General features: G+C 39.9%; 1 protein-coding gene across 1 annotated transcript; it reads left to right on the top strand.

The window, feature by feature from the left end:
* The first annotated feature begins 183 nt into the window (after nt 1-183).
* LOC139473011 (negative elongation factor E-like) lies at nt 184-11,659 on the top strand. Its single transcript, XM_071255512.1, has 10 exons — nt 184-299; nt 524-599; nt 1,300-1,355; nt 2,065-2,139; nt 2,521-2,607; nt 4,923-4,983; nt 5,404-5,614; nt 7,076-7,130; nt 8,505-8,613; nt 9,690-11,659. Exons 1-10 carry the CDS (start codon nt 219-221, stop codon nt 9,764-9,766), a joined length of 888 nt encoding a protein of 295 aa, XP_071111613.1. The 5' UTR covers nt 184-218; the 3' UTR covers nt 9,767-11,659.
* Nucleotides 11,660-14,878: the final 3,219 nt, after the last annotated feature.

A 14,878-nucleotide genomic window follows, 5' to 3' on the forward strand; every position in this document is an offset into this window, starting at 1 on the left:
ACTAATTTCAGTATGTTCCTAAATATGGGTGTATTTATTTGTACAAAAGCTAGATATATTTTTATTTGAAATGTTTTATGCTTTTCTCAGATATGTGTCATTTTTTCTTAAATAGTCATTCAAAACGATATTCAATGTATGCTCCCTGTAAACATATTTACCTTCTTTGAAGAGTGTTTCCTGTTTTACCGAGACGGTAACGTTGGAAATTGAAAATAATGGTTAATTTACATTTTCCAGCAACTCTGACCGAAGAAGAGGAACAGCTCAAACTAAAATATGCGAAACTCAAGAAAAAGGTATACATAGAAAATGTCTTATCTGTAACAAAGCTTTGCAGGGCTCTAACCTATTCTCTGTTCTCAGCTGGTTCTTCATCTAAAAAGTTGATACACTATCTGAGTAAATTTGGACATTGTGTTTACAATAAAATGGATTGTGTACCAGCATTTGTCTGGGTTAAGCAGTCTCTGCAAAATTTACATGTAACCTTTTTATGATATCTTAACCCTGTGTATTGCAGAAAAAGGCTTTACAGCAGATGAAAACCGCCAAACCAGAGCCCCAGGCTGTGAAAGAAAAAGAAGCAGCCAAGAGACGTATGTGTGCAAAGACGTAATTAATGCCACAAGTGCAAGAATCATGGAAATGTCACTGTGCAATTAGAATAATCATAGATTCATAGCCATTTGTATATAAATACCAGATCCAATTAGCGCTGTGGGTGCTTGAACGTGCTTTGCTCCCTTAATTAGCTGACACTCTACCACTGATCCATGAGAGCTATCACATGTCATCAGTCCTCGGTTAAGGGCCATTAGCACCCCATTAACATGCATGGGTAATTAAGCAAACCATGTTAAGTAAACAATGAATTGCGCATGTGTGTGACTTCACGGACTGCTCTCCCATTCATCTTTTCTTGAAACCACATCCGCCATTGTTTATGTCAACATGACAGACCAACAAGATTAACGCTATGAAAGGTAAGAATTTATGGCTAACCCTTGCCCTAAGCCAGCTAACCCCAAGGACCCAAAAGGGGTGTTGGATCATAAAGATGTGTAAGTTTCCGTATGACTGAAAAGGGGTGTTGGATCGTGAAGCAAGAGTCACTGGAGCGTGAGCCATGGTAACGGTATGGCGAGATAGCGGTCGCACTATAGCGCTGTATTTGAGCAGATGGTAGAGCTCGGACTGCGCCTGGTAAACTGCATTGTTGCCATGGCTTGGTGCTTGGTGCTCCCCTTAATATGGTTATGCATTAATTTCATAATTTATAGTATTTATACTTTTCAGCACATGAGTCAGCTGGTGATGCTATGATTCAAGCAAAGAAACTTGTCCAGAAAGGGGTTGGTACTTCACAATATCGTCTTGTCACTGCTTCTACCATAGGTATAGAATGTACAAGTGCTCATAAGACATTGCTTAAACAGCAACTTTATATAACAACAGCTATAGCCTTTTAATCATTGGCATTTGTTTGGGTTTATAAACATTTCATGCACAGATTAGGACTCATTTGACTGCCTTGGCTTACACAGTCTTATTTCATTTGCTGACTGACCTGTGAAGATCCAGCTTAGAATAGGCCTTCAGCAACCCATGCTTGCCGTAAGAGGTGACTATGTTTGTTATAAGAGGTGACTAACGGGATCGGGTGGTCAGGCTCGCTGACTTGGTTGATGCATGTCATCGTATACCAATTGCGTAGATCAATGCTCATGATTTCATATAAAAAGTAAGAAGGAATATGTTCATAGTCAGAAAGAAATTTGAACATTAGCTACTTATAATTTAACCATAGAGTTCTAGATAATTTTTGTCATGAAATAACATATCACATGACTAACCACGGGTCTGGGTTGTTCTGTGGGTACCCTACTCAGTACCCGTCCGACCCAAGTACCTGAGTTACCCGTCCCAGTCCTAATCATGATGATTTAGAAATTACACTTATACTCTTATACATGTTAAACAAATAACAAAGACTTAAGGATTTGTACAGTGTGTTATATAATCATCATGGTCATATATCAAATATATGTTTTTTTATTTCAGTTGATAAAAATAGAATCTGATAACAGAGAGAAAACAGGCTTCAAAAGGTCAAAATACTTAGAGAAGAAACTGAAGGTAAAGTCATTTCTCACTTGTCATTTATAGATAAGCTAGTTGATTATTTGTAAAAAAGCACCTGCACAGAACTGTGCTTATCTCTTCCTGGAATATATTATTTGCTAAGTTTCACTGTTCAAACTTCAAGGAATCAAAATAAGGATCACAAGGTGTTTGCTTGTTATGATGAATATTTCCTTTTATCATGTTTATACTTGTTAGCTCACCTGAAAAAAAGGTTAAGAGAACTTTTATCATGTTTATACTTGTTAGCTCACCTGAAACAAAGGTTAAGTGAGCTTTTATCATGTTTATACTTGTTAGCACATCGCTATATAAGTGCATTAATCTCTCACCTCACCTCACCTCACCTCACCTCACCTCATGTTCTTTGTGCAGGATCCGGAGAAAACTCCTTCTTCATCAGTTAGCTTCCAGCCTTTCTCAGCAGCAGCTCAACACTCTGAGGATGATGAAAAACCAGAGGTAGGTTCCCAGTGTTAAATTAAGTCACTGTAAAGTCTGCTTCACTTGCACAGTAAATGTTCGATACAAGATGTTCATCATTCAAAAACAGGAGGCTTAGACACTGTCCTGGATTTAAGATCCAACTTGGCATGCTCTTATATGATATTGAGGATAATTGTTTCAGAATAATTAATATTTATGATCCTATCATTAATTGGATATCATTCTTTAGATGATCACTTTGTTACTCGTTACTTGTCGTTAGGTTGTGTTAGGTGGGTATTTTAATTGTGCATTTATATTTATGTAAACATAGGCATATTGCACGCAGCTTGGCTGGAAATACGGGGTACGCTTGATAGAAAGTGTTAAATATGCACTGATGCATTACCCATCCTGCTTAGCTACATTTCCAGTGTAGGCTGATATAGTAGAGCAATCTAGTAACACGTACACCGATCTTAGTGTCGGTCTAGTGGAGACATGAAATGTCCATCTCATCATTGCAGTGAAATTATTAAGGCCACACAGTTCGAAATTTATGTTTCACGGAATTATTCCAGATAAGGTCGTATAAATAAAAATAAAAATATATGTCAATCATTTATTGATTTATATGAAAGTCATTCTGCTGTCTGTGGAGTTAAAACTGCAGGTGGCCTCTTGAATCACTGATAGTGATGCAGACATGGAATATATGTATATAACATTTGTTATTGTATAAGAGGGTTTATATTACTAGTAGGACACATAATAAAAATAAATATTTTTATGTTTAATTTATTTCTCAAACTGGCTGCTTTTAAGTAGAGGCGGCAGGCTTGTGTAACGAAAAAAACAAACATGTGTAGCCCAATATAATAGCTGGACTTCGCGGCATTAAAGATACACTTGATATGTTTTATGCGGAGACTTTGTGTATCATGTGTATACACATTTCATATAAAACTAGAAGATAACACACAAGTTAAGTAATTTGACCCAAATCTGTAAGCCCCCATGGACTTGGCACAAAAAGATTACAAATATAGCACAATTCCACATGTCAATTCCATGCAAGGAATATAGCATCTTCCAGAGGCAAGGGAGTTAACTGACTTTAAAACTAGGCTGGAATTCCGGTGGACTAACGAGTCTCTGCATAGTCCAATCAAAATCTTTGACGAACTAGACATTCGGTTTGTGAGCAATGTGCAGATTTTGGGCCACTGCAGGATTTGCAAGGCATATGTACCCGCCAACGTTCACAGCGGTTCACAGATACTTTGCAAATCTTTTCATGTTTTTCATCTAGGTGCTCAAGTAATTTGAAACACTTCACGAGGTACAACCCTTTTTATTAAAATATGGGTCTGGATTATCGATCAGATCGTCTGACTATGCGCCACCATTTTGTTTGAAGCAAATGGAAGTGATATGAAATATGGAATCTGATTGGTCAATAGGAGGAACATAGAAGGGATATAGATTGTAATAGCCACTGGGGGCGCTACCATCGAGCGACGAGATTCCAGTCTAGTTCAGCAAGGGTGGAAACTGGACTTTTACTGTCAGTTAACTCACTTACCATTGGAAGATGGGAACATAGAGTAAGAACCGAACTGCATGAACATTGCTTTCCCCGGGAATATGGAAGCAGTGGCGTTTTTTTGCTATTTAAAGAATAGACACTATTCCCTTTGAGTAGTACATTTAGTCATTTTGTAACATCAAACTGGATCAAACTAAAGGTGACAGAGTGAGTGAGTGAGTTGGGTTTAACGCCGTTTTTAACAGTATTCCAGTTATATCACGGCGTGTCAGCTTAATGTGGGAGGAAAGACAGAAGTGATGCAGGTCTCAGACGTTTACCACTCAGTGAAACCCACGAGCACGGGTATGGTGCTGACAAACCTAGAAACATAATCGGGGCGAACCTGGATTCGAACCGACAATCATAGGTTTCTGGCGTGCCCAAGGGACACAACCCTGCCTTAGACGATTGGGCCGTCTGTGGCCCCTAAACACAAAAACAGATTCTCATAACATGTCAAGTGTAAATCTAAATAGAATGACATATTAGCTTATCCCTATCAAAAGTGTAGAAAAGGATGTTTATTTGTTTTTTTAACGCCGCACTCAGCAATATTCCAGCTATATGACGGCGGTCTGTAAATAATCGAGTCCGGACCAGACAGTCCAGTGATTGATATCAGGAACATTGATCCATGCAATTGGGATACGATGACATGCATCAACCAATGAACCACCTGATAACCCGATCCTGTATACATGATGAAGACTACATATAACATGTGTCTCAGATTAATCAGGAAAATTGTTTCTGTTTTTAGACTTCAACCGCCCGTCCTAAAGTAAAAGGGTTGTATGAGAGTTTTGTCAGCACCGGAAACAGTGAGTATTAGAATGATAAAAGGATTGCTTTTTAACCATAATAAGAGTCAATCGTCTCAGGTCGTTTGGCTTCTTCCAAACTGTGTGTTTGATTGGGTTATCATTTGTAGTTTGTCAGTGCAATTACATATCTGCTGAATTGTTGCAGAATGGTTGTCATGCAATATATCTGCTGAATTATCACTGTAATGGTTGTCGTGCAATATGTCTGCTGAATTATCACTGAAATGGTTGTCATGCAATATATCTGCTGAATTATCACTGAAATGGTTGTCATGCAATATATCTACTGAATTATCACTGAAATGGTTGTCATGCAATATATCTGCTGAATTATCACTGAAATGGTTGTCGTGCAATATGTCTGCTGAATCATTACTGAAATGGTTGTCGTGCAACATACATGCTGAATGCTTGCAGGGTATGAGAGGGAACGAGAACGTGACCCTGAGCGTGAGCGGCGAGAGTCGCGGGATGACCGGCGTGACGAGAGGCGGGACCGGGAGAGGGAGCCGCCCAAGAAGGGCCGGACAATCTATATCCACGGCCATGGCATCAGTGAAGAGTTGCTGAGGAAGGCTGGATCAAACTTTGGCAATGTTGTAAATATCACCATGGAAACAGACAGGAAGTATGTACAAAGCTGCATCATTAAATATCATTGTAATACTCATAAACTTATACCTTGTTCTGTACAAATGTATCATTTACACACATTAGTTGTCAGAAAGAAAGCATATTGAGGGACAATGTGATCAGTTGTCTAAGTGCAGTATCACCATGTCAGTAGGGTCCGTATCACCGAGTCAATGAAAGTCATGTGACATAGTGAGTCAGTTGGGTTTAACGCCGCTTTTAACAGTATTACAGTTATATCGCGGCGAGTTAGCTTAATGTGGGAGGAAAGCCTGAAGTGATGCAGACGTTTACCACTTTGGTGAAACCCCCGAGCAAGGGTATGGTGCTGATAAACCTAGAAACATAATCAGGGCGAACCGGGAATCGAACCCAAAATCATTCACGTGACATAGCACGTAGCTCAATCGAACAGCTGTTTTCTATCAATTTTGAATTTGTTGTGATTCTTTTACAGTGTCATATTAAAACATGTGGGTAAGATAAATTCCTTGTAGCGGGATCACTCAGGTACATGGGGATTTATGCGTCCCTCGTCCCCTGGCTCGGGGTATAAAACCTAACACATGACACATGAATGCTGTTCTTTTGAGCTGAGGTTAACTTGTGCTATGGCACGTGACTTTCATTGACTTGCATCTTTTTGCTTCAAGGCGGGGTATGAGAGTTTTGTTCTGCTTCTCAGAACTCCATGTGCAGCCTGACTTACTTGTGGCAGGGTATAAGAAATTTATTCTCCTGCTGAGAACTTTATTTCCCTCCCAGCAGGATACTAAGTTTTTATCAAGGTCATTCTTCATTCTGACATGGACGTATGATAACTTATATTGTAACTCCTAACACATTCTTGATGTTCTTAGACCCGACCAATTTGTTTTCTTGTTTTGTGTATTTTCATGGGCATTACCAGTAAGCAGGTAAGGTGATCTAGATTGGGGTTTAACATCACGTTCACGATTATTGCACTTAACGTATTTGGTGACACACAAGTACCAGCATTATTCATCACAAGACTCATTATAGATATACTGAAAAAAAATATTAGGGATCATGAAATATGTTTATATGTAAACATCATTTTACTTTCAAAATATTTGAAACTGTTTTCATTATAACAAAAATATTCATGGTCCCTAACTTTGTTTGTCCAGTATGGTACAATGCTCCTGTGAGGGAAAAGTTCAGGAGACAACATGTTTTGTAATGACTGAGCCAGGATCTGCTGATCATCAGGTGGAATCTTATTTTGGACCAGATTATGATTTTCAATATGAACACATTACCTTCTGTTGTCATTGTTTGATGAGCGTCAGATTATTGGTGAGAGCTGTAATTTGATTGGTCAGAATGTTTTCCAGTCTCTAGCCTCGCCCAATCATATCATTGGCTGGTTATTCGATTAATTTTGATTATTTCTATTAAGTTTTAATCATTAACAAGACTATTGTTTCAACAGTTGTGGGTTTGTGACGTTTGAGAAGCTGGAGTCTGCAGACCAGGCCATCACTGAGGTAGGCAATCAAACGAGGCATCCCTAAATATATACACCTGGAATAATGCTGAGGACTACTTTCTATTTTTGTGTATATTTCCTTATTTAAAAAAATTCTTTAAAATTGAATCCTTTGTTTAATTTCTTATAAAACAATTTATTATTATGTTTACAAAGCGACTCAACTTGAAAAAAAAAATCTGACAAAATTATCCACAGCCAAAGTCAAACCAAAAATCTTAGAAAGATTGTGACAAGTTCTAAATTTGATTCTGTTATCATCACTCCACAGGTTTCTAAGTTCAGTGACACACGTTGCCTTACTTGTAGCAATATAATTGAAGCCTGTTCAGTCCAAGTTACAAAGGACATTAAATTTATTGTAAAACAAAATATGACTTGTGATACTAGAAATGTTATTTTCTTGATTGTTTGTAGTGGATGCAATGAAAAGTATATTGGAAAGACAGAACTTAAATTAAAAAGAAGAATGAATCTTCACCGTTCAGAAATAAAGCAGCCACACAACCGCATGATTCCACTCAGTGAACATTTAGATACATGTGGAAGCGGCAACATATTAGTTTTCCCGCTATATAAGCTAAATTTTGATCATGAACCTACATTGTTTCAAAAAGAGCAACATTTCATTCATGAATATGCGCCTAAGAGAACTATTATGACGTCATAGTTCTCCTAAATGTTATGACGTCATGTAACTATATGTTAGTACTTCATGTCCCTTATCAGTTATGGCCTGATGAGACTCGTATGTGGTATGTTTTTACCATTAGAGCAGTGGAATAAATATCAGAAAAGCAATTTTAATTTCATTTTAATTTTGATATTTCATAAGTTGGTTTTATCATGATTAAATGTAATAGCGACTTGAGAAAGATGCAGTTTTTATCTCAGCAGGATCTAAGTCATTTATCAAAATAAGATCGATGTGATATGTATATCCATTATATATCCATTATATCCATGGCACATATGTGATATACATGTGTTATGCCCCGATGATCTGATTCTTAATTGTTGAAATGGTCAGTAAACTCTGAGGCACGGGGTTTGTCAGATCTTGAGAGGTACTGATGCAGAGGAAAGGAAGAGGTCAGGCTTGGTGAATTGGTTGATGCATGTCATCCTATCCCAATTGCGTGCATCAATGCTCATGATATCAATCACTGGATTGTCTACCCACCCCAGACATTATTATTTACAAACTGCCATCATATACATGTAGCTGGAATATTGCTGAGTGCGGTGTTATATAAAAAACAAACAAACAAACAAATTTACAGACTGCCGTCATTGACGAGCTTTAAACAAAAATGTGCATGCGCATGTAAACTGAGGAAACATAACGTGAACTGAATCCTGCACATTTCAGATGAATGGCAGTATGATTGACAACGTGCAGCTGAAAGTGTCCATGGCCAGACGACAACCTACATTTGAGAACGTCACTGATCAGACAGGGCCTGGCTGGTCTACGATAGGTGAGTATACAAGTTCATCAAGTTCATAGAGAAAAGCTTAATTAGGCCAACTTAAAAATACTTATTAAAATTTCATCCGAAAAAATCAAAATTGTGAGGAGGGAGGCATTTGTATTTATATCAAACTTTCTTCATAAGTCATCACCAGTGTTCACTGACTGTGGATGGATGTGTTTCACCTGAAGCAGGAATTTGTATATGGTGTTTCTTCAAGGAAAGAAAAAAAAATTTCACTGGTGACATCTTTGTCTGTATGTATGCTTTAAGACAATACATATTCATTTTGATACGTAATACCCCTTTTTTGAAGAGATGTGTCAGCATCATTTGTATGGAGAGCAGAATTTCGGTGATTTGATCTCCTGGCCTCGTCGCACCAAAAGACGTTAATAGATAGTACTTGTTGTTACCCTGCCTGGCTGTTGGCATAAGGCATTGGTCAGCTCGGAGTCAGCATACTGTGTCTGAGTGGGGTATCCATGTTTAACTGTGTCATGGTATCTCAGTGAGCTAGCACTATAAAACCAGCATTAGTCAAGGGCAAGTAGATAATATTTTGTAATAGTCCAGCAATATTTTCACTTGCCCTGTTAAATTACGTAGTTTCATGTTTCATTTACGACAGACAGTACAAAATGTTTCAGAGTCCCTGCCATCTACATTCATGTCCGCCCATCCCTCAACCATGCGTCTTGCACAGTTCTTCTTTCTTTTTTGCAGTCTTACCGTTTTTGAGAAATTCTCATTTTTCAGCTTGTTTGTTATTAAATCAAACCAATTCAAAAACTTATACTCCTATACTGATTGTCATATCCCTCCTGCTTTTGGATTCGATTGTTTGGCCATTGCGTTTATACAGGTTGCCCAGATACATCTATGGGGATCAACTCACTAGACACTACCCTCTCCAAAATAATGGCATCCAATATGCGATGTCATCAAGTCACGCATGTTTGAATCTCTAGAAATGGCAAATGTTTTATTGTGAAATAAACCACACTTTGTTTATTCTTTGTTCTTTGCGATTTATCTTGTAGTTATCTTATATAAGTTTATAAAATGTCATACTGTTTCAGCTGCAAGCAATTCTCAGAAGGGATCTGGTCACAAAGACAAACGGAATATGGTTGTCTACAATGAAGATATATTCTGATCATAAAACTGATGCGGAAAGTTTGAGTGACTGCAGCTGATGTATCTCACCGAGGGAAGACAGTGCGCAGCGTACTGCCACAGCTTCAGCAGATTGTCCAGGTGTAGGCCGATCCCCTTCAACCATGTTGTCGGCATGCCTTGACTGAAGTGGTTCTTGTGTGGGCAGGATCTGTCAGTTGGTTGATTGTGTTGGCAGGATCTGTCAGTTGGTTCTTGTGTAGGCAGGATCTGTCAGTTGGTTCTTGTGTAGGCAGGATCTGTCAGTTGGTTCTTGTGTGGGCAGGATCTGTCAGTTGATTGTGTGGGCAGGATCTGTCAGTTGGTTGTTTGTGTGGGCAGGATCTGTCAGTTGGTTGTTTGTGTGGGCAGGATCTGTCAGTTGGTTGATTGTGTTGGCAGGATGTCAGTTGGTTTATTGTGTGGGCAGGATCTGTCAGTTGGTTCTTGTGTAGGCAGGATCTGTCAGTTGGTTGTTTGTGTGGGCAGGATCTGTCAGTTGGTTGATTGTGTTGGCAGGATGTCAGTTGGTTGATTGTGTGGGCAGGATCTGTCAGTTGGTTCTTGTGTAGGCAGGATCTGTCAGTTGATTGTGTGGGCAGGATCTGTCAGTTGGTTGTTTGTGTGGGCAGGATCTGTCAGTTGGTTGATTGTGTTGGCAGGATGTCAGTTGGTTTATTGTGTGGGCAGGATCTGTCAGTTGGTTGATTGTGTGGCAGGATTTGTCAGTTGGTTGTGGGGACAGGATCTCTCAGTTGGTTGATTGTGTCGACAGGATCAGTCAGTTGGTTTGTGTATATTGCTCTGATGGAACGGGAAGGCGATCATGCTATCAACCACTGGTTTGCCTGGCCAAATCTCATTATTTGCATGCTGCAGTGATATAGCTGACATTGTGTTGCTGAAAGCGTAAAACAAGCAGTTCTACAGCTGGACAAAATGTTGTTTCTCATTGTTGTTTTCTGTGGGAAATTTGAATTAGAATTGGACCCTAGCAACCTATGCTTGTCATAAGAGGCGACTATGTTGATTTGGTGGTAATGCTCTGGCTTGGTTGATGGATTTGGGATGTTGCTCCTAATATCAATCACCGGTTTGTCTTGTCCAGACTCACTTCTTTACAGGCCACAGTAATATAGCTGGAATATTGCGGTGTGGAGCGTTGCACAACAATGAAGTCCATGCAAGATGTCCGCACAACAATGAAGTCCATGCAAGATGTCCATATATGAAAGTCGTGTTTACTGTCTGACCATGCTGACAGGCGCAGATGAATCGAAGTGAATTAAACTACTCACCATTTGTTAAGGGACACAAGCTGTTTCACACTGTGGTGTAACGCTAATATAATTGAACTGAACTTTGTACTTGAAATGAAGCTGCACATTTATATACTATTTGTATGACACCATATTCAGACTCTACCTGGATATTCCCAATCCCTATCAAAACTTGAGTAGTATATATAAGCTGAAGTTGTTCCATGTCTTGAATGTGACACTCTGACATCGTTACCTGGGAATGATTCAGCTGCAGTTGAGATTCATACCATCCCGTGAAGATCCGGGTAGAATAGGTCTTCAGCAACCCAATCTTGCCATAAAAGGGGACTATGCTTGTCGTAAAAGGCGACTTACGGGATCGGGTGTTCAGGCTCGCTGACTTGGTTGATGCATGTCTTGATATCCCAATTGAGTGGATCGATGCTCATGATGTCAATCACTGGATTGCCTGGTCCAGACTTGATTATTTACAGACTACCGTCATATAGCTGGAATAGTGCTGAGTGCGGCATTAAACAACAAACCAACCAACTAATCATACCATCCATCTCAAATATGCATCATCCTGTGCCATCTGGGGAATGACAGCTACATGTTCAGCCATTTTGTGCAGTGTTTGAATAAACAAAACTACAACAATTCATATAATTTTGATTGACTCAGTTTTGTCATTTGGTCGTGTAATTCAGTGTGTTATTATGCCTGGTAATCAGCTTGCCAGTCCAGCTCTAGATTGTTATAAAGCCCACCAAAAAAAACTTGTATTTCAGGTAACCATGGTAACTTGGACCCAACAGGTATGAACAGAACTCATGTTAGTTAAAATGTTTCAGAGGCAAGGGAGTTAACTGACTATAAAAGTCCAGTTTCCACCCTTCCCAAACTAGGTGGGAATTATGGAGTTATATTTAACGAGTCTTTGTATAGTCCAATCAAAATTGCGTAACAAAATCGACATAGAGTTCACAAACCTCCGCGCAGATTTCGGTCAATTGCTGGATTGGCAAAGCATGTGTACTGCCAACTCGGGGTCATGAGATATTTTCCAAATCTTTAAATGTTAAATCAAGATGCTCACGTGATATGATGCAGTTCGCGAAGTAAGATGCATTTTAACACAATATATATTTTTATTTTCGATCACATCATCCCTACTAGGCGATGCGGTGTTTTGTTAAAGCAAATGCACCTGATACGAGAGGTGGAATCTGATTGGTCAATGGGAGGTCAACTCCTCATAACCATTGGTGCCAACGAATTACAGTCCGGGTCCATCTCAATCTCTGACAATGTTGCCTGTCAATAACTGTCCTCTGTAAGGTCTGAAAGCCCTAATTCCTTGAGCCCTGGGTCGCCTGGCCACTGTCTGTCGACTGACCATATGTTCCGAAGGCAATCATCACTGATGATGTCACTGTCAAGCATCGATTACCGGCCTTGATTGGGTGTAGTTACACTGGGTCTGCCTCTTCTTGGCCTGTCTGATGTCTGCCCGGTCTGTCTGTAACATTAAATCAGGTTAAAGACGTTACAGAAACACGGAATAACCTAAAGCTCCAGCAATGTACCATCGGTACCATGGTCAGGGCCCGCTCGCGTTGTTCGGGTGTCAGTCGTGGCATTTCTGTTTTTTTCATCAGTGTGTCCTCTAACATGCCGTCCGTATCATTTATATACCCTTATTACCCTTACGTCTAAGACGTGTATCACTTTCCACATAGAGCATTGTTGTGTTTTGGCGATGTGTTTTGTATTGATTTACTTTGGAATTGCGTTTTTAAGTTTTTGCAATTTCATTTTCAAAGTGGTAAAGTTTCTTTGGCCGTCAGTTTATTATCAGTACTGCTACACAACCATACTAATACTATTACACTACTACTTTGACTACTACTAATGTTGATACTAAGACAATACACTAACTATAATATACTACTCCAAATTTTGCTGAGGATCGCCTCCCAGGAAATACGTCAAATACGTCAAAAGACAATATTGGTCATGTGCCATACAATGCCAACAAACATGTAACCAATAATGTGCCCGGTCACCCGACACAATGAGAGTATATGACCAAAACTGAAACGTCAAAAATCAAAATCACGAAAACAAATTCATTGTCAAGAAAAGCAACTCGCAATAGTGCTTATGTGATCCACGTGATGCAACCACAGACCGGAACCGTAGTCTGATGCTCCCATTAAGTGTCTTGATGGGTGCCATGGGAAAATTGTTTCAATCTTCAGTAAGAGCATTGCCGAGTTCCTGTAGAGTTCCCGGAAGGACATGGCGTCGTGAGGGCGATCTGCAGCTCGTTCCACATATGTTCGATAGTGTTGAGGTCCAGTGACCGGGCTGGCTACTCCATGCGGACAGTGGTCTCCTGCTCCAAGTAGGCATCAATGACCCTGGCAGGATGAGGTGTGTTATCGTCCAAGAGGATGAAGTCCGGCCCGATTACGCCAGCATATGGTCTCACGTCTTTCCTGTAGTGCACACCTGTCATCGTGCTTCACTGTAGTACATGGAGATCGGTTCTGCCAGCTCTCCTTATCGCACCCCAAATCATGAATGAACGCCTTCCATAGCGGTCATTTTCGGCTGCGTTGGAGCCCTGAAATCTTCCAGATTCCAGACAGTATCTCGGTTCATCAGTAACAAGAACTGGGGCCCAATTCTGACCAACTGACGTGCTCTTCTTCCCAATCAAAACGTGCCTGACTGTGATATTGGTTCAGTGGGATTCAAATGTATGCACTGTGAGTAGAAGCGTTTACGCCGCTGGTGTTCCGCAGGTCATTTCTGGTTGTGGTGGCAGTCACAAATGATGACGTCTTGCTGCAATCAGGAAAAACCTGTCTTCCCGCTGTGTGATGTAACGCTTTCGACCATCTGCATGTTGCTGGGTAGCCTATCCAAATGTCTGGTATCGATTCTATGCCCTACTGATCACACTTTGGCTGACACCAAAGACGTTTGCAACGTGACGTTGTGTTGACCCAGTTTTAAGCACTCCTATGTATCTGCCTGATTATTCTGTCGTCAAATGACATCTTTGACGCCGAAGCGATATAAGTGCATTCAGGTGTTGCAATCCTCAGTAGAAAATGTTGGGCTATCTGATAATGATTTGCAACGACTCTGTCACGATACATCCGAACACAAGTTTTCAAGGACCTTAAGCACCTCGTGCCAATGACTCCATGACTCTGTCCGTTCTTCGTGAATCTGGCTTCTCATACGGGTTACTCATTCGTGTACCGGGATATTTCAGTGTTTATTTGTTGGGTATGTTTTTTATATAATCAAAACTTGATCCTTAGCAAACTTTGTGTAGTATACTATTTATTTAGATTATACTCTAAACTACACACCAAGCTATACTCTAATACACGTATCACGTATCACTTTTTTTCTCATCGCCATAATACACTTATACATGTCTATACAGACAAGGAAATTGTCCAACGACAAAATATAGTCCGGGTCTAACACGACTTAATATTAGTGACAACAGATAGCCACTTGTAAATTGTCCTCCACGACAAACAATGGGAAGTTGAATTGACCTCAATGATTGTATTGTCTAAAATGACCGCAGTTCATATCCAAGAATATGTTTGTTTCTTGTTTAACGCCGCCCTCAGCAATATTCCAGCTATACGAAGGCGGTCTGTATATATTCAAGACTGGACCAGACAATCCAGTGATTGACATCATGAGCATCAATCTACGCAGTTGGGATACGATGACATGCATCAACCAAGTCAGCGAGCCTTACCACCCGATCCCGTTAGTCGCCTCTAACGACAAGCATAGTTGCCTTTTAAGGC

Source organism: Haliotis cracherodii, unplaced genomic scaffold (assembly GCF_022045235.1).
Source record: "Haliotis cracherodii isolate W230 unplaced genomic scaffold, xgHalCrac1.p SCAF_26, whole genome shotgun sequence".
In the NCBI taxonomy this organism is placed as follows: domain Eukaryota; kingdom Metazoa; phylum Mollusca; class Gastropoda; order Lepetellida; family Haliotidae; genus Haliotis; species Haliotis cracherodii.

Excerpts from the sequence above, each read along its gene's own strand:
- LOC139473011 (XM_071255512.1), top strand. The coding sequence starts at position 219 with ATGGTTAATTTACATTTTCCAGCAACTCTGACCGAAGAAGAGGAACAG. Across the intron at positions 600-1,299 it reads AAAAGAAGCAGCCAAGAGAC|CACATGAGTCAGCTGGTGAT; the intron begins GTATGTGTGCAA and ends TATACTTTTCAG. Across the intron at positions 1,356-2,064 it reads AGAAACTTGTCCAGAAAGGG|TTGATAAAAATAGAATCTGA; the intron begins GTTGGTACTTCA and ends TTTTTATTTCAG.